The sequence below is a fragment of the Haplochromis burtoni genome, unplaced genomic scaffold (genome assembly GCF_018398535.1).
Source record: "Haplochromis burtoni strain Fernald_Lab_line unplaced genomic scaffold, NCSU_Asbu1 Contig_823, whole genome shotgun sequence".
NCBI classification, from domain to species: domain Eukaryota; kingdom Metazoa; phylum Chordata; class Actinopteri; order Cichliformes; family Cichlidae; genus Haplochromis; species Haplochromis burtoni.
Genome location: NW_024583184.1, coordinates 63,000 through 84,902, shown reverse-complemented (window position 1 = coordinate 84,902; position 21,903 = coordinate 63,000). Strand labels below are relative to the sequence as shown.

The 21,903-nt window shown below is 41.8% G+C and overlaps 1 protein-coding gene across 1 annotated transcript in view; it reads left to right on the top strand.

Moving 5' to 3' along the window:
- LOC102294567 overlaps positions 1 to 20,794 on the top strand; it is a 63,147-nt gene extending 42,353 nt beyond the window's left edge. The window contains exons 4-9 of the mRNA XM_005950651.3: positions 5,251 to 5,369; positions 10,230 to 10,319; positions 13,248 to 13,392; positions 14,290 to 14,423; positions 15,690 to 15,898; positions 18,069 to 20,794. Coding sequence (XP_005950713.1) covers positions 5,251 to 5,369; positions 10,230 to 10,319; positions 13,248 to 13,392; positions 14,290 to 14,423; positions 15,690 to 15,898; positions 18,069 to 19,212 — 1,841 coding nt within the window. The 3' untranslated portion in view covers positions 19,213 to 20,794. The remainder of the gene's footprint in view (positions 1 to 5,250; positions 5,370 to 10,229; positions 10,320 to 13,247; positions 13,393 to 14,289; positions 14,424 to 15,689; positions 15,899 to 18,068) is intronic.
- The last annotated feature ends 1,109 nt before the right edge of the window (positions 20,795 to 21,903 follow it).

Sequence of the window (21,903 nt, the reverse complement as noted above, 5' to 3'; positions counted from 1 at the left end):
ATTATAATCTCCTCTGAAAGGTAAATATTTCTGAGTCCTGTGCTGCCTCCAACAAAAGTGCTGTTTGTAGTTGTTGTTTTGTTAGCAGACAAAGAAAGTCGCTCTAAATCTCTCCATCCATTTAAATGTAATCTTACATAGCAGGTCACAGGGGAACCAAAACATTCATCTAAAACAATATCGGTGAGCTTACGAAGCTCATATTTAAAGTTAATATTGTTACGTAGGATGATTGAGTCAGTGTGCTGTATGTTTCCTCATCTGCTGCAGTTAAAAGCAGTGGAAAAGTCTGCTTCTGTTTGTCTTTAGAACAGCAGGGAAATGCCCCAAAACGTTTCTAGCTGTAAATCCTTTTTTGTGTTTTTTTTTTTTTATTGCAAAAACAAGAAAAGAAAAAAAGTTCAAATTTGGACGAGGCGAGATCCGGACATTTGATCTCTGGCATAATGAAGTATTAGCTTCCATTACAGAGGAGGCTTAACCTTTTTGCAGAGCGCCATTGAGCGCTTGCCAGCAGTCATCAATATTTAACAGCTGTTGCTATTATGAAATTCTTTATGGGCTAATGTGGCTCGTCGGCTTGCACGCAAGGCCTTGGCTGTCCGCCAGCAGTCTGTCAGGAGGAAGGGGGGGAGATTGACAGACGGCTCGCTCGCGTGACAACCAGCCCTTGATCAGCCAGCTCCTCTCTCTCTCTCTCGCGCTGCCTCTCTCTCTGTTAGTATTGCTCTCTCTGCTGTGGATTTCCTGTGCCGGCAGTGAGAGAGAGAGAGAGAGAGAGAGAGAAGAGTGCTAAGGGAAGGGGGCGGGAATAGGCAAAGGAGGTGGCAGTGAGCCAACCCAGCCTCCACACACACATATGAAAACACACACACACACATAGTTTTCTCTACTCACGCAAGCCTTGTGGGAGGGGAAGAACTGCTGTGCTGTACTGCGCTCCCATGTTCATGTCTGGAGCTCTTCTTGGCACAGCCGTGGATCAGCTGCCAAAAGATGGCACCCCTGCTACTCCAATGAGGGGCGCACAGAGATGAATGGGTGTAGGTGTCCCTGCCATTCACCAGAAATGAGATTTTACCTGATAGATGATGACTTTTCAGTGATGTTTGCTGGGAGTTTCTTGGGTTTTGTTTTTTTTTCATTCATTATAAATAATGAATAAATATTTTTAGTATCTCTCGTTTAATACTTTGCTAGGTGCAGTGATTTAGTGAAATGTGCAAAAATACTGGCTATAAAGTCAATATTTGGTACGACCACATTTATTCTTCAACACAATCTGAACCCTCTTAGCTTTCTTGTAATTTTTTTTAATGTAAAGTAGTCTTCAGGAATAGTTCTCCAGGCCTCTTCTTCTTTGGACCTTGACTGTTTTTTGTTCTGTTCTCTCTCAAGATGATCCCACACTGCTTCAATAATGTTGAGCTCCAGGCTTTTGGGAGGCCTTGTGCGTGATAGTGTTTCACTGTGTGTTTTTTTATCCTGGTATGCTTTTGCTGCATTGACGGTGTGTTTCGGATCATTGTCATACTGAAAAATGAAACTGTTGCAGATCACATGCTCTCCAGATGGCGTTGCACAGTGGTCTCAAAAGATCTCAAACACCTGTGGCTGAAATGCAGGCCCAAATCATGACAGCACCTCTGCCGTGCTTTGCAGATGGCTGAAAAAACTCACTGTTGTACATCTCTCCCGACTTCCTGCGTATATATTGATGACAGTTTGAAACAGAGATTTAAACCACGAATTCATCACTCCCATCAGATCTGTTGCTACTGGTTTTCAGTCCAGCTATTGTGTATTCTCCCTGTTTTCTGTCATTAAGAATGGCTTCTGAAACCCTTTTTAATGAGGCTTCAGTAACCGGTTGAAGGGCCAGATACACATCTTATGTCTTGTGTCAGATCTTTGCTGGATTTTTATAGACTCTCAGATACTGTTCATCTGCTGTAGATAGTTAGTCAAGCTAATTTTAACAGTTGTGTATATTGTTACCTACAACAGTTTTAACGTAACGCTAAAATTGACTGGACCAACTTCTACTAACATTTACTTTAAATGTAACATAGTGAAAAACTACAGAAACAGCAGCTATAACCACCTTATTGACTCAGCTTGGAGCAGGATGCCTGCTGGTTTCGTGTCTATGAGCCGTGTAAAAACACTTACTCGCTCCTCACTGCGCATTGCTCTGTTTAGGAACATGATGTTAAAAGTAGACCAACCCTTGTGCATGACTTGAAGCAATTCATAAATTTGCATAGTCATAAAAACTCTTCTGCAGCCTTAATTTTAAGCATAACGTCGTGACATCTTTGATTCCTGCATTTGGCATCAATTTGTAACTATTTTTTTGTCTTTTATCCCCATTATTTAAAAAAAAAAAAGCATGTCAAGCCCTCAGAAACGTTACACCCCTCTGCTGAAACAACTGTCTCTCCCTGTCTTTTCTTCTTATTGGATGCAGCCTCTTCTTTTATCTCTTTTCTGTTTTCTCTCTCTTTTTGTTCTTTCTTTTTTTCTTTTGTTTAGTTTTTTTTAAGGTGTTCTTGGTGGTGTTACAGGAGGAAGTGGCTTTAGAGGAGAAGCAGTTGAAAACAGACAAACAAACCGAGCCTGTGCTCTACACATCCGTCTGCTACAGTGCCAAATCTCACCTCACCCCCTAGAGGCCGTTTAAGTTAATACCTGCTCCGCACAGGGCTCTGCTCTGCTTACAGGCGGCATCCAGCAGGTTGTTCAAAGTTTTGTGAAAGTCCTTTGGCTCCCTCTGAATTACAGCGCTTCTCATAATGTTAGTTTATTACGACAAATCAACGCATCTAATATCACTATAAGCTCCTCTCGTCAGTCATCCCAGAAGTTCTGTTTGGTGATTGAAGTGCTGAGACAATTGTGCCTTAGACTGTGAAAATGAAGTCATGCTGTGTTATGCTCGGTGTTTGGCGGGTGGTCCTGAGATTCTCAGTGAAAGTGGAAAGACAGACGGTGCTGACTAAAAAGGAGCTAAACACTTTCAGCCTCACCCTTTGGCACCATCTACATCCCGCTACTTGTCACTTTTTACTTAACACCCTGTCCTCACGCGGAGCACATAAACGCCTCACCATTACCTACTCTGTTTTCCTTTTTCGACCAGAGAGGGAGAAAATAGAGGCAAAGAAAAGCAAACCCGAAGACATGAGCGGCGATGAATAAAGCCCGTATTGTTGGCAGAGGAAGTACCGGTGCCGATAATTAATCATCCCGTATGTTTGTCTTTCCTGACGCTGCATCCTCTCCAAAAAGCTGCCGTAAGAGAGAAAACAAAAAAATGCACCAGGCGTTGAAGGAGGAAAATAAAGACGGTTATTAGATTCATTTCCCTCTGCAGTGGTTTCCACTGGTTGGATGATGTTGCGGTGATTGGACAGAATGGGTTTTGTGTGTGTTCGCGTGTGTGACTGTCTGAGTCTGTTTGTTTGCATGCATTTGCACCTGCAGAGGTGATGACAAAATACTTAACATTATTACTGGCTTTTTTAAAATGTAGCTGTCTGTCAAAGCTCTTGCGCTTGCACACGTTAGGGCATTTATTTCCTCGTACAGCTTGAATAAACCTACTTTTCCAACTGGGGGAATGAATTATTGCACGTGAAAGAAATTCATCCTGACAAACTGTACGGGCGCAGAAAAAAAGGGTTTGCAAGCTTCAGTGTGGATTCAAGAGAACGCCAACTGTTCCAACAAAATCAGTGAAATCAGTCGTCGATGGACTGAAACAAAGGCGGGGTGGAGAGAGGAGGAGGGCAGTTGAAGGAGTGCGAATGGGGTGGAGGGGGGAGGATGGAAGCTGTAATGAGGTTACTCAGTGGGGGTGGGAGCTATATGAAGCATCAGTAGATGTATAGATTTATATGCTCTCAGTGTGTGTGTGTGTGTGTGTGTGTGTGCATGTGGCATGACTAATCCGTGCCTGCTACAATGAATGATGGAGTGAAGGGCCGGTCACTCGGAGTGAGCTGCATGCTCCCTGACAGCACGCCTGTGAGAGAAACACGCGAACATGCCTTCGACACGCAATGCATACGTCACCACGTGTGCACATGTGACGAATCGACATGCCACAGTCATGTAAGCTAATTGCATGGGCTTAAGCATGCAGGTGGCATATTTCACCTTTGAAGACCCAGGTTAAAACTGTGCTTAGTTACGAGACAGTGTAGCGAGAGATTTGAATGGGCGCTCATTACATTGTCGGCCTGTAGGAGCCCTCTTTGTGAGCCACAGAGAGGCCAGAGGTCAGGCTTAGTTAGTCACTGGAACCAGAAGGCTTTTACTTATTCGTCAACGACACTTTCGTGCACAAAGAACTTTGTCATATTGTGCCTCTATGTTATAACATGTGAAATAGTACAAAATGTAATTGTGTTATTCTCGTGATGTAGTACGAATCAGCTTTAATGTATAAAACTGCACAACTGCAACTGCATAAGTCAACTTAAAAAAAACTATGATGCTTTATTCAGGGGCTTGCTTAGACAAGATGTTCTTATTTTAGCAGCTGAGTATATTTGTTATTGTTGACTGAGAACCTGTTGCACAGTTCAGTAAAAGCAGAGAGCATGAGCATCCACAAGTGAATGCTCTATGTCTGGTTAACCACTTCCCATTCAAATGTCGCTAAAGCATTCAATTTTTTTTGGCCTGGCTTTCTGTAGCCCAGTGAGATTTGCATGTGCATGTGGCTGTATCGTGTGTAAGAAATCCTCTAAAGTCATGAAATCTTCCAGTGTTTTGTCTTGTTAGACCAGCCAACCACGCAGAGTAATACCTGGCATTAGTGCAGCGCCTAAGAAAGGGAGACCGATACAGTTAATGTGTCGGCCACATGTCTGAGTGCCGGTCGTGTTCTCTCGCTGCCATATCAGAGAAAACAGAATTATTATTGTTATTAAAGTCAACTGTTTCCTGTTTTGACACTGGCCTTGTTATATGCTCTGTATTCTGCATGTGCATTGAATTAGGTTAAGAATTCAGACCTTCAACAGCACATATGAGCGCATAACCCTATAAGGATACATTTAAATCATTGCTGTATCCAGCGTGTGTGATCTTCTCGTTTTGTTTGGGGATATTCTTTCCACCTCTTCTGTTCTCATTTTTAACATTCTCAAACCGACCGGTGGCTTTTGGATTATTGTGTTAAACAAAAGCGAGTCCTTCGTGCCAACCTGTTTACCTATTTTCTTTTTTTTTTTTTTACAGCGAGCCAAGACAAGACCAGCAGGAAGCACATCATGAGCACAGCATCCTCTAACCCTGAACCCAGGAAAGAGAGCCTTCCACTGGGCACAGGCGTGAATGAAAGCAGCCTCCTCCTGGAAGTAAGAAACCACATGGGTGTTGTCTGTATGTGTGGCGATCATGTGGAACATTTAACATGCTACATCTGTAAATACAGCACCAAAGCAGTTGTATTAATATCAACTGTTACCACGCTATGTGCCATATTTTACCCTTTGGTTGGCACTTACTTTCCTGCCATGCTCTGGTTTGCATACATTTGCTTCTGAATTAGTGATTGGGAATTTGGGACATGGGGGGATTTTGTTTGCATGTGTGTGTGTGTGTGTGCGCACCCTTTGCCCTTTGGTCCTGCCTTCTTTGCAGGGCTGTGCTGTTGCGTGACATATGGGTGAGACAGGAGTGTCAGAGCTGATGAATTAGGTGGGGACTCTCACATGTTGGCGGCTTGAGCATCCAAGGGAAGTGTGCTTCTGTGTGTGGTCGGACCTCCGGCCGAAAGCACGAGAAAGCGAGAAGTAGAGAGCGAGAAGGCGTCAAGCCTGTCGACATTTATCAGAGAACATAGGAGGTCTGTTCAGCACTCACTTGACCCGAGACCTTTAATCAGGTTTTTAACAGCACGTTTTACGAGGGCATTTATTTCGCGTGGAGTAACAAACAGCATGTGACAAGCCGTTTGTGTGACTCGTTTAAACGCACGTAGCCATACGCTACATGGGAATTGCTCGGGCATTAGGTCGTCATTGCCTCCACGCAATATTCCCATGGCTCTCGGTCAAGCAGTAAATTATGACAGAGATTATCGCACAAAAACTACACGGATCTTCATTCGGAGTGCAGAAGCGATCCACTGATGCTTCTGTTAACGTGTCAGGCTTCTCAGTGGGACAGGAAACAAAAGGTTAGATTGACCGTAGTGATGTGCTGCCTCCTGTTGCGTGACTCAACCTGCAGCGGGGCCTCATAGCAAACTGCACATTACTTATGGTGACGAGATCCCAAGAGAGGGAAGAGACGGATATTTGAGTGTGCGTGTGTCTGGGGGAGATTGCATGTCTTTGTCTGTACGCATATGTGTTTGTACATGTTTATCTGTTTGCATATGAACTGTGTTTGCAAATGTCTGAAGGCAATTCTTTGGAGATTGATGCAGATCGAATGTGCTGGAAGTTGCAGGATTTATTGCATAAATTGAATTCACATGAGGACGATGTTGTGCCGTGTTGTGCCGCAGCAGTGTTTTTGGACATTTAAACATATTTCCATCCATGTTTTTTTTTTTCATATTTAATTATCAACACTTACCAAGGCTAATAGACGAAAATGTGTTGTAATGGCTGTTTAGACTCAAAAGAGGTTCAAGGGGGAAGCAAAGATACTAACAAAGTCTTTAATATTTTACATTTCCCGCATTAAAAGGCAACTCTTTATATCATTTTAACACATTTCAGTCAGAAGTAACGCAGTGGACTGATGGACAGACCACTTCTTTTAGTCTTTTAATGAAAAATGTTTGTCATGTGTGGCTCTGGTTTGAGTGGCTTATCAAAAGTTTTCTAACAACCAGTCAATACAACATGATCCTATATTACTGCAACCCTATTGCGTGTATCACCACGGTTGCTGCGACCTCCCCTCATTTCTCACTGTCGACACAAGACAGCAGGAAAACTAAAGAAACTCCTTTGAAACATTGATACAAGGCAATAACGCCATGCCCACCACCAACATCCTTCTCCCGCCCCAATCGCCCTACAGCTCCCCTGCTGCTTCCAAGTCCAGCGAACATATATTTTATTTTGGGCTCTGCGTGCAAAGGGCCTCTTAAGATTTGTAAGTCAAAGCTTTTAGTCTCCCAGGGCCAGTTATGAGAGCTGGGGGCGTTGCGGTTGCAGATATGTGGTGGAGCAGGCCAGCAGCAGGTGCCTGTTTCCATTACCTAAAGGCTTTAGTATGCAAGGAACTGAGGGGAATGTGAATGGAGAAACACACAAAAACAGCATGCAGCAGTGCAGCCAATATCATAACAGTATTTCTGTTTCTGGAACTTTTTTTTGTTGCCTAGTTTACAACAACAGAAGAACAGGCAGTGTTTAGATGTATTTAGCTGATTCATATAAAGTGTTTGGTTTTATTTATATAAAACCAAACACTAATTGTTATTTTGAGTAATAGAGTTCTGATGTTCCTTCCAGCTCTTTAACTGGAAATGTAGTAAATAAGCTGCTCTGTTCCAGCATAAATGACGGATGTTCTCTTGAAGTTTTGCACATGTAAAAAACAAATGCACTGTATTTATCTGTAATAAATTTGCAGGGCCAGGCATAAAAAAAGTTAATTAAAGCTTTAGAACATACACTTTTTGCTTGTGCATACTCTTTCAGGTCACAGGTCTGGGGCCTATTTGTTCCAGAAGAATAAAAATGTCAAAGTCCTTTTGTAAAGAATTTGGGTTGCAGAAATTTACTGGCATTTCACTGACTTGGAAGAGGAGTGGGGAAAGGTGAATGGGCTAAATAAATCTAAATGAACCTTACATGTAAATGTCGACCTTTTTATGGCCTTGTACGACCTCATAAAGTCAACCTAGCTTTCCAGCATGCTTAGGATGTTTTCATGAGTTTTTGGACACATGATCCAAAGACCTTCAAGTGATCCATGCTTGAGACCTTTATAGCTACATGTGAAATAGTCGTGAAAAAGCAATCTGTTTGTTCAAGTTCATGGTCATGCATTGCCATATTTTTCTGTGACAGTCAGCGTGACATTGAAACTATTATTGCTAAAAAATGAGAGCTTTCAGCTGTTGTATTTTAACCCAGAACAGGGTCTTTTTTTAAACCTAACCGCAGCTTTACAGCCTAAACGTAACCAACTCGTTTTTATATCCTCACCCTCAACAAGTTGTTTTTAATGATAATCAATAAAATATTGTTTCATATTAACGTGCTGCTAAGCATTTTCTATAATATAAATAATGTCACTCCATGACTCAAACTGAGGTCAAATAATCACTCCAAGGCCAACCCCGTCTGTGACACCCTTTCAAATAGCGGAAAATATTCACTTTGTGTACACGGACATGAATCAGGACATCTGAGGCCAGACAGGTGAAAAAATGTCTTCAGGGATACGAAGATAAGGGTGGGTAATTATGTCCAGAAACCCGAAGAAGTACATTAGATGTTGTGACTATCTGATGAACTGCCGCGACACTGCGTTGGCGGTGTTGGATTTAGATGTAAATATATCACATCTGGCACTGACATGTTGTTCCCAGATGTTTATTGAAGTACTAAATACATTACATAGCTACATTAAATATTAATCCACTAATGTTGATTGATCGCTACCCTCCAGAGGGCTCCAAAAATGCTGGTCCGAGTAACAAAGACTTTTAATTTGTACAAATGTTGCACAGTAAATGCTGAGTGAGGACCAGTATCAGAGGAAAGATGCTATATCAGTGTGCTTTATTTCCAACTAATCTGCATCTGTTTTGAATGCTGGAATAAGTTGTGCATCTATGTGTGTTTGTGTGTTTGTGTGTACCCCCCGACATTTGAACATGTGCCAGTTAAACTTGTCAAACATCATCTGCATCTATGCCACAGAGGACTTGACCCATCTTCCAGTCTCCACTGCTGCCGTCATGCTTTCATATACTGTTTTCAGATGTCATCATGTCAGTGTCTCAATATTTTTGTCTCAGAGGCTTTGCTTTGCTCCAGTTTGGCTTCTACGCCGATAGGTTTTAGGGCTACAAATTGCTCTGCTCACAGAGAGGTCACAGAGAGGAGTTTATGGGACAGGTAAGGACAGGGCGCGTACAGTGAGCATTCGCCTCTCGCTAAGGCAATCAGATCACTGCTGGGTGTAAGTGACAGAGAGACGTGGAAGGAGTGGGCACTGGGGTGAAGTGAGGGGCAGCTGGGCTTTCTACCTTATAAAGTACACAGAAACACACACACACCAGGAAAGACCTGCATAGTCTCGCAGTAAAATAGAGGTGACAGACTCTGGCAGCAGCAGTCACGCAAGTCAAGTAGCCTTGCAGTTGTCACGCTATCACAGCTGTGCGCACACTGCACACTGGAAGGCCTCTTTCCCGTCTCCTTCCTGTGCTTTTCTCCTTCATGTGCTGCCTTTTTTAAATATATCTCTCGCACTCTTTCTTTTCCTCTCCATCTGTCCATCTCTCCTCATTTAACAGATACCATTTGTGTATTTTTTTAACATTTTCTTTCTCTGTATCCTCCGCTGGCCAAACACGTTATCCCCCCCTCCCTAGCTTTGTGTGGGTGGGTGTGTGAGCAAAGAGGGAAAGTGGGAAGAAGTGTGCTTGTGTCTGGAGTTTCTCTGCTTTTAATCAGTGTGTTTGCTACGACAAATCAAAGCAGCTGTACCAGTCAAACAGACTTAATTATCAGAGTTTCGAGCTTATGAAATGTGTAACTTTAAAGGAGCGCAAATAGGCGCGTAAGTCATCTGCGAGCTAACTGCTTTAAAAAATACAGTTTTAACCAGAGAATATGAGGAAAAAAGTCTTTCACAAGCAATATTTTGCATTATAAATCACTAAGTTTTATTTGGCTCGCTCTGTAACACAACCATCTGTCTTTCATTCCCTCACTTGTGTTGTAATTTTCTATCTTTTGTTCCATTTTTACAGTTTTTCTGCTGTTCTGAGAATTATGGAAAGAAGTTGAACAAGCAAAAATTCTTTTTTTTAAGGCCGTAGTAATAACTTCAACCACGTTTAGGTCACAAATTAGAACATCTGACTATATTGCATCTATATTCATACACCTGTATTACACGTTTCACAGACAGAATAGAGAAGTCATGTGTGTGTGTGTGTGTGTGTGTGTGTGTGTGTGTGTGTGTGTGTGTGTGTGTGTGTGTGTGTGTGTGTGTGTGTGTGTGTGTGTGTGTAGTCTCTGACAGGCTTTGCCTTGGTGGTGAGCAGTGACGGGATGGTTTTTTACGCTTCCTCGACCATTGTGGACTATCTGGGATTTCATCAGGTGAGTTGAACACGAATACAGTGAAAACATTGTATAATCTATGTTTAATATGTATAAACGAAATGCACGCTGTACATATGATTATCCATAGATAAGCTGATAAGCCTTGACTGTTCTGTAGATGGGGGAATCAGTGTGCCAAAACTCCAACAGATCAGTAGGAAATGTGCTCTTTGAGCCAGAATATATAAAATATAAAAATGAGGTATGGGTTGCCTTTTTTTGTACTTCAGCTGGTCACATGGCCTCGTAATCTGTGATGATAGCATCCATAAAAGTGTTTTAGCACACAAACCCTCTTAAGGTTACGAATCTGCAAATCTCATAGGACCTCATTGCTGTCATTATTCAACAAGGTCACAATTGCCGTTTTTAGTACGCTCCATTCTTCTGTTGGATCCGGAGTAAACTGCCTTTCTTTTAATTCTGACTTCCTGCTGCCTGATAACTCTTTCAGAGGGCAAAGTAAACCCAGAAGGTTACACCTAAGGGGACCACAGAAGGGTGAAGACCTCTGTTTCACCCTGAGATACACTCTGCGGGCGTCTGTTATGTGTGTGCGGGCACTGATAAGTCACCGACGGTTTAACTCTTTTCCTTTCCAGTGGCTATACCCAGCCAGTCATTAATTATGAATGAAGTCAACATGGGCTCGCCTGTCCCTCGATGCTGAAATCATCGCTCTCCTTCAAAGCCATAAATAAAGTGCTTTTCACTGTTAAAATTCCTCCTGTTGCCCTCATGCCTTCTCTTTCTCACACACACATCGCGATAGACATTCTTCTGCAGCGCTCCCACTTGGCTTACAAGCAGACAGGGGCAGCCATGAAATTGACATGAAACCCAAAGTGGTCTGAGACGCCCTGCCACAGTATGTGCATAGGTGTGTGTGTGTCTACAGATTGGCACGGAACCACCAGGCAAAGGAAATTAAAACTCCAAGGGGCATTTGCGTATGCACGTGTGTCTTAGCAGCTCAGTCAACGCTTTTTAATTTGTAACGTCTGCTTTTTGTTCCCATAAATTTCCACTCAAATGATCAGATTTTGCTAGCTAAGGTTTCATTTTATGCCAGCTTCGTTGTCACGTGCTCAGCAAAAGACCCGAGCGAAAAGTTAATGTCAATAATTTTGCAGGAATCAAACCAAAGTAATGGAAAAAAAAATCAGTTTTGAGCTGATGATTGCACAGAACCTGAATATGGCCTTGGCTGAATTTCACAGCAAACCATCCCAGCGTTGAGTCGAGTTGCTGCCATCCAGTTGTTGCCTTTCATAAACACATGTGACCAGCACAGTTAAAAACAAAAAAACGAACATTCATTCAATATGCAACAAGTGCTCGAAGAATTAGCAAAAATCGTATCCATGTTAGGAAGGACCGGGACCGTTTTGCGACATGTTAGCTGCTGATTAAATATTAAAGAGATGTAAATTTACCAGCTCACACTAGTAGAATCACAACTGGCCCTTTGTGTGCTCAGATCTCGGCAGTGACTGTATGTAAGACACTTGGCAGCAGATCAAGCGAATCAAGCCACCGCAGTACGTTAAATTGCGTACATGCAAAACAGTTATTTTAAAGAAAGAAAAAGAAAAGGAATTACCACGCAAAAGGTTTGGCTGTGAGCCATAGCACTGCAGCATGCAAAGCATTTGGTGTGATAAACTAATGTATCATCAGCATTAGCTCAAGGTTGAGCTCAGAATTCAAATCAGGTGTTCTTTGTAGTCAGTGATGGCCATATTTAGAAGTGAAAAGCAAAATGCAGGTGACTTTGAGCACAGAGAAGATGAATAGGAGTGAACGGGTAGTTGACAGCTTTTCTGCATTTTTCTACATTAAAAATATGGCTTTTTAAATACTCACAGATCCGCGTGTTGTATTTTCAGACTGTCATGAAAACATTCTTTTATACTTTCCCACATGTTCAGCTCTTGCAAAGGAGCTGTTAGTTGTTTTTAAGCCACATGCTTTGCCTCTCAGGCTTTGACAGCATGTAACATAATTTTGAGCCCACAGCTGTATTCAGAAAGACACTTATCCATAATATACCACAGGAAATAAAGAAGAAAAGACATGGCTTTGCTAAGTAGCACCACAAGAAAGCGCCACAGAAGAGCAGAAAACCTCCACTGGCCTTTGATCCAATTTGTTACAGGGGCAGTTAGCCTTTGAAGGTCACTGAAAATATCACTTATTCTCTTTTTCCTCCCCCTCTTCTTTTCCTCTCTGAGTTTTTTTACAAGAAACATAAACAATAGTCACTCGATCCTTCTGTCTGCCTGACTGCCGGTAGGGAACCCAACCACAGGACGAAGCGCTCGCCGAAGACAGTGGGAACAGATTGTGTTTGCAGAGGCAGGCGATCAAAAAGCCTCGCGTGCCACCAGTGTGGAAATTATGGAGCGAGGGCAGGGAGGAGGGGGAGAGGGAAGAGGAGAAGGTTGAACATTTTAGTGAGGAATCTGTCATGGAATGACAGAAAACACAGCTATTGCTGGAAAAGAGAGGGAGGAATGACGAGAGCGGGCTGGAACCCTACTTACTGTGTGTTTGTGTGGATGTGGAGAGAAAGCTGGGCTGGACTGCCGTTCGGGAGCTGGTGTCACGCGATGTTTGACAAACACAGCTGCCCTCGCTGGCCCCGCAGCTGCCCTTAAGACTGTTACTGTACTGGGGCAATTCTCCTGCCTTTGTGCATGTGTATGTAACTGTGCGAGTGCTCTGGTTGTCTGACTTTCATCGACTTTGTATGTATAGCGTTGACCTCCCCAGGAATGGTGGGGCAGAATTAGCCCTGAGAGCGGCGAACAGCTGTCAGCTACAAGAATGGAAGCAAAACTCGGTCGTCCAAAGTCACAAACCGGATGTAAAACTAAAAATTAAAACTGATTAACCAAACCAATCCGAATCTCCTCCCCACAGACTGACGTGATGCACCAGAATGTGTTTGACTACATCCACATAGACGACCGTCAGGAATTCAGACGCCAGCTCCACTGGGCCATGTGTCCTCCACAGCACCAAGGGACGGTGGCACACCAGGATAACCAGCTAGCTACAGGAACTGGTGGGTAGCTCACTATGAATTTAGTATGGGAACATGTAAAACATTATCGAACAATGCAATAGGTTTGAGATGATGAGGTCAGCTGCTGAGATTTCTATTCCTGGATCTGTATGATGTTGATCAGAGGAACCGTCTATTCTATCGATCTCAATTCAATTCAGTTCAAATTTATTGATATAGTGCCAAATTGAGGCAATGACCCTACAAATATAGAGGGAAAACCCCAACAATCAGTAGACGACCCCCCCATGGCAAAAGTGGGAAGGAAAAACTCCCTTTCAACAGGAAGAAACCTCCAGCAGAAACAGGCTCAGGGAGTGTCGGCCATCTGCCGCGACCGGTTAGGGGTGAGGGGAGAAAGACAGGTCAAAGACGAGCTGTGGAAGTAAGCCAGATGTTAATAATAACTAATAACTAAATGCAGTGAGGCATATAAACACATAGTTGGTGAGAAAGGGGACTGAAGAAGAAACACTCAGTGCATCATGGGAAGCTCACCAGGAGCCTATTGCAGCGTAATCGAGGGAGGAGTCGGAGTCACCTGATCCAGCCCTAACTATATGCTTTATCAAAAAGGAAAGTTTTAAGCCTGATCTTAAGGGTGTCTGTCTCACATTACACTCGTTATTAACAGTTTTAATGATTCATTAATTAAAATTGATACAGTGCTGACAGATAAATGCTTTAAACAGCAGTGTATTATTCATAAAAGCAGGTAAGTAATAAAAATACAAAAAAGAAGTCTGTCCCAGTCATTTGCTAACTATAAATATTGTTGTCATTTAAAACGTCATCATATTTATACATATGTATCTTGTTTTCTCCTGTATTATTACACAAATTGCAGTACAAATTGTATTACTCATACCCTCTCCATATTTCTTTACTAAATTACAGGTGAAGACTTTGTAGTGAGCAGCCTGTTCCATTCTCCAGAGGCAGGGGAAATCCCTCCCGAGCTCTCCTGCTTTCTCAACAGATGTTTCATAGCCAGAGTCCGATGCCTTTTGGACAGCACCTCTGGATTCTTGGTGAGTAATTGAACCAACTCAAACTCAAAAAAAACCCCAACAACGTTACTTCAGTTTTCAGTTCATTAAAGTTTACGCAAAATATAAAAACTGAGCAGGGGTTGCCCGCTCACTGGAAGAAGACCCAGGGCTATAAAAAGTGTTATAACCCCTTGGTACCGCAAGACTTCACTTATAATTGCAGTATGTGCAGTTATTTATAGGTGTATTGACAGAATTATAAGGTAATTGGGTGCATGGCCACAGTGGCAGAGAATGAGCGTTGTTCATCCCTCATGGCTGTGACTAGAGTGGTTTGGAGACCAGCAGTGGAAAAGCTGAAGGCCCTGATGACAGAGCAACGAGAATATGGGTTTGGACTGTTTCATCAGGGTCAGTCAAGTTTACTGTCACCAAGTCCTCTCTGGTTGCACTGAAGCTGGCCGCACAACTGAAATTTTAGATGGCAATTTTCTACATATACTGTAGATGCTGGTAGCCAAGTAGTGAGGAAATACTGGTTGGAGGCTTTCCTCATCAGTCAACATAATTACAGTTAGGACACAACAATTTGTAATGTAACGCACAGTGCTCAATCTGCTCACAAATAATCTGGCAAGAAAGTCTCGGTTTCATAACATTTGGACCACTTACGAGTGTTTTCAGACACAGTAGCAGCCTTATTTCATGGACAGGAAAGTCAGTCAGTTCCTTCACAGTGTTAGCCAAAAATTAAATGTCCACCAGTGTTGGCTAATAAAAGTTAGCTGACAGGTTTAATCAAGACGTTGAACACTGCACACAACATCTAATTAAACTTGGTTAAACTGGACTTGAGGGGAGGATTACCAGGTTTAAGTTAGCTAACATTAACAAGCTTGGCTAGCTAAATGTTTAGACCACACGCGTGCCACAGACACAGATGCCTCCTGATTTGAGCCAAGAAGCTTACGAATAAAATACTAGAATTTAGCTTTATTGGATGGAGTGTCGGCACAACTGACTTTATAGGAACCGATACTATTTGTCTGAAAGTGGCACTAACAGTGCAGATATGCTAGAGAGGTTCAGTTCAGTGACTCAGATTAAAAGAGGAGAAACCTAGCAGACGCCTAGCCAACAATTTGAAACCTCTTTGCCACTGATTGGTCTTAAAAATGGTCGCTATAATAGTCGATACCTTTAAGCCTTTGTAAAAGGGCAGAAAAATAAAGCCTAGATGTTTGTGTAATTGTATTATATGTTAATCAAGGCCTTTGGATGGGTCCTTTCTTTCTTCTGTTCCAGACGATGCAGTTCCAAGGTCGGTTGAAGTTCCTCCATGGGCAGAAAAAGAAGTCAGCCTCTGGTGCTCCAGTGGCCCCACAGCTGGCTCTGTTCTGCATAGCTGTTCCCCTCCTGCTCCCCTCCATCACGGAGATGAAAATGAAGAACATGTTAATGCGGGGAAAGAATAAAGGAGCAGTAGGAGGAATCATCTCCGGACTGGAGCAAGGGTAAGAAGGAATAAACTCTCACACATGAGCAGCATCTTTACAGCTTTAACTAAGTTAGGAGAGATGATGCATATTGACACTGTGTCACAGTTTTGGACACTGATTGCTTTAATAGGGGTACTATGTAGTAACTAAAGGTGAAGTGTTTTAACAGTCTTAACACTGAGGTTTGATGCATTTTGGCATCTCGTTATAGCCTCTAGAGGACGACACTGATTGGCTTTATGGGAGCTCTGAGTAAAGGTCAACATTTGAGAGTCCATAGGTCACAGCAGCTCACAGTTCATAAGGGATGACGTGTTTATTTTGTTATTATACACTTTACATGTCCTAAGATTACCTCTTGCCTCGGTTGTGGTCCACATCGCACGGGCACAGGAAACATAATTATTTGGAGTTACTGTGAGAAAATCCATTTGCTCCAGCCCTCATGTGTCATTTATTGATTTTTTGAGGTTTGTCTTTTTTTCACAGATACCAACTTATTGCCCAGCAACAGTTTTATGAACACACAAGCATTTACACTGAGACCCAGTTACCAACACAAACATAAGCCCTCTCCTCACCCAGTAGGATCTGATACCAAACCAAACAAGCGCTGGACGCCTTACCTGTGGCCAATTAGGAGCAAATACGCGTCTCAGCTTGGATAAGGCCCTCTGTGATTCATGCATCATTAACAACTTTAGGGAGTCAGAGAGGCCAAGACTTGGGATGTAGTCAGTAAAGCAGAGCTCCTCCACCCCCCCACCCCTGCTTTTCAGGCAGTACATCATCCAGGGCAACATGGTGGATAATGTAACGATAAACCAGTTAACTAGACAGCAGATTGGAGTGGTTAAACCATTCTTAGGGTTAAGGTTCAGAATTAAGTGTATAGTATGCACAGTACATGTAGCGCCTGGGTCTGCTGCCATATAGAGAGACTTAATATGACTTGGATTAAACTTACAGTCAGATTCCCGAAAGCCTGCTGACTTTATTGTTGCACAACGATCTCCGGTTCTGCTCTAAATTCTGAGTATATGTAGACTTTTTTAAAACTAGGAAACACAGTGAAACTGCGTCAGGCTATTATAACAAAAAATAGAAAGCAATACTTCTCTTTTTGGTCATTTCGTGTCACTAGTCGGCAGATGTCACTGAAAACATGTCCCTTAGTTCATTTCTTTGCGAGCCTGTTATAGTGAAATTGTAGCTACTGCTAGAACAATCTAAGAGCTAAGAAAAGACTCATTTTACACATATGATGCTACAGAATATACTCACTCACAGCTTGGTTGTATTAAAGACCTTCAGCTGTGCTGTGCTCAGGTTGAGAGATATTTGAAAGATAGGAAAAATGCAGAAACGTATTTGGAAGCAGACAAACAAAAAGAAACATTTGGCTTTAGAATTCCTGAATAATCACTCACAGAACCGCAAATTAAACCCTGTTATTACCACTGTAGCCATGCACTGTAATTGGGTTTCCATATAAAAACTGAAAAGATGAAGAGGGGAAAAAAACATATTTTGATTATTGTTTTTGTGGGGGGGGCACGAAGAAAGCCACAGAAACAAGTCAAACAAGTACGGGAAAAACTGGAAAAGGCATTTAACGTATGAATGCTGATTAATCAGAATGCTGTAATAGTTATAAATATAATTTTGGTCTTTTATCTTTTTCGATCAATCGCTTACTCAGCGTTCAACAAGATCAATTTCAAACTTAAAATCATAAGAAAATACAGTTTGAAAAGACTTTCATGCAGTTACTGAACACATTCGGGTTCAGCTACTGCACTGTGTGAACATGAAGATATATTGCATTGTGCTGCCTATAAGCTAGGAGACCGGGCCATCATTGATCTTTGGGGTTCTGGATGTTGACTCTGTTCTCAATTTTCAGATGAGACACATCCCGGAAAAGATGAGTCACTTTTGGAAAGATCCTCTCGTGAACTAAATTGAACCAAACTTAGAATTTTTATGCTTTGAGTCATTCGGCAGAAAAGAAACAAAAACATTGAGTATGCAGTGGTTGCCATATGGATACATGGGTAGAGAATGGCTCTTCGTGGACTTTGTTGAAAAACAGTAAAACTTTGTAAGTTTTGTGTCTTTGTTTTGTGACTAATGATCTATTTTTTTCCTTCTCTTTCCACTTCCACTCTTTCCCCCTGCACAGCGAGCGTGGAGAACACCTCCGGAGACACTCCTTCAATGGAGGAATGGGTGATGCTGCAGATTCTCTCCGGCTCTCCTGTCCCACTCCTGGTGCAACCCAGCGAGGTCACCACACTCCGTGGACCCCACTCTCCAAAGACAACCTCAAGTTCCGCCCGGACGGTTACTATAACCAGGAGGAGCCCCTAAACTACTGCAAGTCCTCCGTGGGTCCCCATAAAGGTCTGAGCCCAGGCGTGGGTGGCGGCTGGCCTCCGCGACAGAACTCAGGACCCGTCAGGGCAGGCCAGGGCGTCGGCTACATCCCCTCTAACCGCATGAACAAGACCGGCCAGTACGGGAAGCCGTACCGTCTCTCGCCCAGCTGTCACAGCGGCAGAGGTGGTGAGGTGTTTGTCTCCAAACTGTACGGCAACGTCCAGATTCCCACAGACCCAGACGCCTACTGCGTGGACCTGGTGAAGAGCGAGAATGGCTACGGAGAATGCTTCGACGGTCACCTGATGCCCGAGATGCCCCCCATAAAGATCGAGCACGACTCTGATTCGGAGAACGGCTGCGACGCGTACGGCCGACCCTGGACGTGCCGCGACCAAGTGCCCGTTGACCGTCGCTATGGTAACGGCCTATATGACCACACCGTTGGCCTGCAGCTGAAATCCGAAGCTGATTATTACGATCCACAGTATTCGCCCTGCCAGCGGGGGAAGGCTGGGATCAGCCCGCCGTACAACAACGGTAACTATCAGAACTATGCAGTGAACAACGGGAACGCCAACGCACGCCTGTTAAAGTGCGACAAAGACCTGGGCAGTAACAATGACTCCAGTCAGTTTAGTCCTCAGAGATTCCCACACTCAGACTCTCTATGCAGCAGCCAATCCGTCAACCTCATGGACTCGCACGTCTACTCACAGGATCCACACAAGGCCTACATGCAGTCTGACTACAACAAGCATGGCACCTACGAGTTCAAAGGTCACAGCCTGATCCATTCGATCAAGCGGGAGCCCATGGACTCGCCGCCGTGGCCTGAGAGCGGCCATGACATGAACCAGTCCATAATGGTCGGCTCCAGGAACGTTATGCCATGCGTGATGAGCACAGGACACCACAAGTCCAGTCCATATATTTACATGCCGTGAAAGTGACACGTCAACACATCTGCAGATACTTACCCTCTACACAAACACACACACACACATACATATTCTGTACACGCAAAGAAATCAGTGTGCATTAAAGTACTTTGTCTTATCGTTTTCATACACCAGCATTATAAGAGAAGAGTTATTTTTTAAGGGATTCCCAGGATGTCACATACTTCTTCTGTTTGACGAAGAAGCTCAGGTTCTCGTGTTGTGACAATCAAAGTTAATACGAATCCAGTTTATGCATAGATTCGTTTGTTTGTAAGGATTAAACTTTGTAGCTGGTTCCAAGCACTTTTAGATTTAGCGACGACAAGACTTTTGAAACACAGTTTTATTTTATTTTTTTTTAATATGTTGTGGACACCTGACTTTTGTGGAAGAAACAAAGATTTAGCTGTCGAGAAATGTTTTGGTTTTTTTAACCTTGCACACAGGGGACGACTTACGCCTACGCTGGTCTCAAGGGAGATGACGAGTGAGTATGAGAAAAACAGGTGATTTTTGCATGTTTTCATGCTTTTAAATTACTGCCAGGGCAGTTTAAAAAAACAAACAGGGTGAGCAGAGTTAAATTGGTGCCACAAGATAATACTTAAAGCACCGTAAAACACTTGTTCATTCGTTCGAGGATATTTTAATGCATGAAAAATCTTCTTTGATGCCCGTTTGTTTTGTGTTCTGAATCGTCTAAAAGCGTAGCTTTCGATGCAACATTGGAAAGTTTTAAAAACTGATCCTTGCTTGCTGCAGAACTGTTCAGAAAACTGGAGACCAATTAATACTGCATAGTGTAAAACATGTCAAACTATCAGTAGAGCCAAAGCTTTAAACTTTAAGCATATTTTTTTTGTATGTTACAATCAGCCAGATTACATAGAAGCAAGCAGGGAAACAAACCTCCAACACAAGCCCTGTGGCGTGTGTCCTGCTGAAGTCTCCATGAGCAAGGCATTGATTGGTACCTTGTGAGTGTGCTGCTTTGCACTGGCTGCTGGGCTTCTTTGTGAAAAAGGATAACGGGAAGATGAAATTCAGAGTGCACAAGATCAAAGTTTAGAAGGCTGGTAATTCAAAAGTGATACTAACTGAAATCATGATGTAACTACTGTTTTTTTAATCGTCAAACAGTAAAATATTTTAATTAAAATCTTTCAAACGTCATCATTTTAGATCATAAAACTCCTGTCGCACCTTCTCTTGGAGGTAATATTGTACAGCATAGGTGAGTGTTCATGACAAGTTCTGCATTTCAGCTCATATACCCCCCCCCTCCGGGTTATGACGCCTTTCACGTCGTCCTTTCAGCCCCGCAACATTGGACCTTGTGTTCACATCAGTATTTTTGCACTAGTGAATTTTTTAAAAAGCACCAAATTAAATCAATGTCAGTCTCAGTTTTGTGAAGCTAAGTTGCACTACTGGGAATAGTTCAGTTGAAGTTCAGCCTATCCAGAAAGGTTTTGGAGTCGACACGCACAACTGTACATGGTGTCACTGTTTTGGATTTGTCTTTTTCTCTCTCTCTCTCTTTGTGTGTGTTCATTTCAATAAATGTTTGAGGATTTGTATTTATTGTAAGACGCAAATAATTTAAAAACTACAGTTTTGAAGGCTTTTTTGTTTCTGTTCTACTAACGTAAATAAATATGGCTTTCCCCCCTCCTCGCTATCTGTTCTGATAATTGTAAAAAAAAAGACTCATACTTATCTGATGGAGGAGGTAGCTGCAAGGTAGCGAACACAGCGTGTGTATGTATATACGTGTATATATATATATGTGTGTATATATATGTATATACGTGTATATATATATATATGTGTGTATATATATGTATATACGTGTATATATATATATGTGTGTATATATATGTATATCGTATATATATATATATGTGTGATATATATGTATATGTGTTATATATATATATGTGTGATATATATATGTATATAGTATATATGATGTATATATATATATGATTATAGTATATATATATATATATATATATATATATATATATATATATATATATATACACGTATATATATATATACACGTGTATACGTATATATTACGTGTATATATATATACGTGTATATATATATACGTGTGTATATATATGTATATACGTGTATATATATATATGTGTGTATATATATGTATATACGTGTATATATATATGTGTGTATATATATGTATACGTGTATATATATATATGTGTGTTTATATATGTATATGTGTATATATATATATATATATATTATATATATATTATAATATATATATATATATCTATATATATATATTATATATATATATATATATATATATATATATATGTATATATATATGTATATATATATATATATATATTATGTTATATATATATAATATATATATATGTGTGTGTGTGTGTGTGTGTGTGTGTGTGTGTTATTTCTATTAAAAAATCTTTTCTTTATATGAAAAATTTGTTCCAGGTGGTCATTTTTTTTAGTTACTGCAAGAATAACATTAAATGTCCTAGCTACAGACAAACATCATCACAGAGCTAATGTGAAATCATGTACAGTGAGAGGTCATTTTACCAGACTTCATGATTTCCAGCTCTTTCTAGGATCATCAAAACACAAATTCTGCTGTTCAGTTAACATCCTTGTCTTTTTAGCAGCTTTTGAATTTTT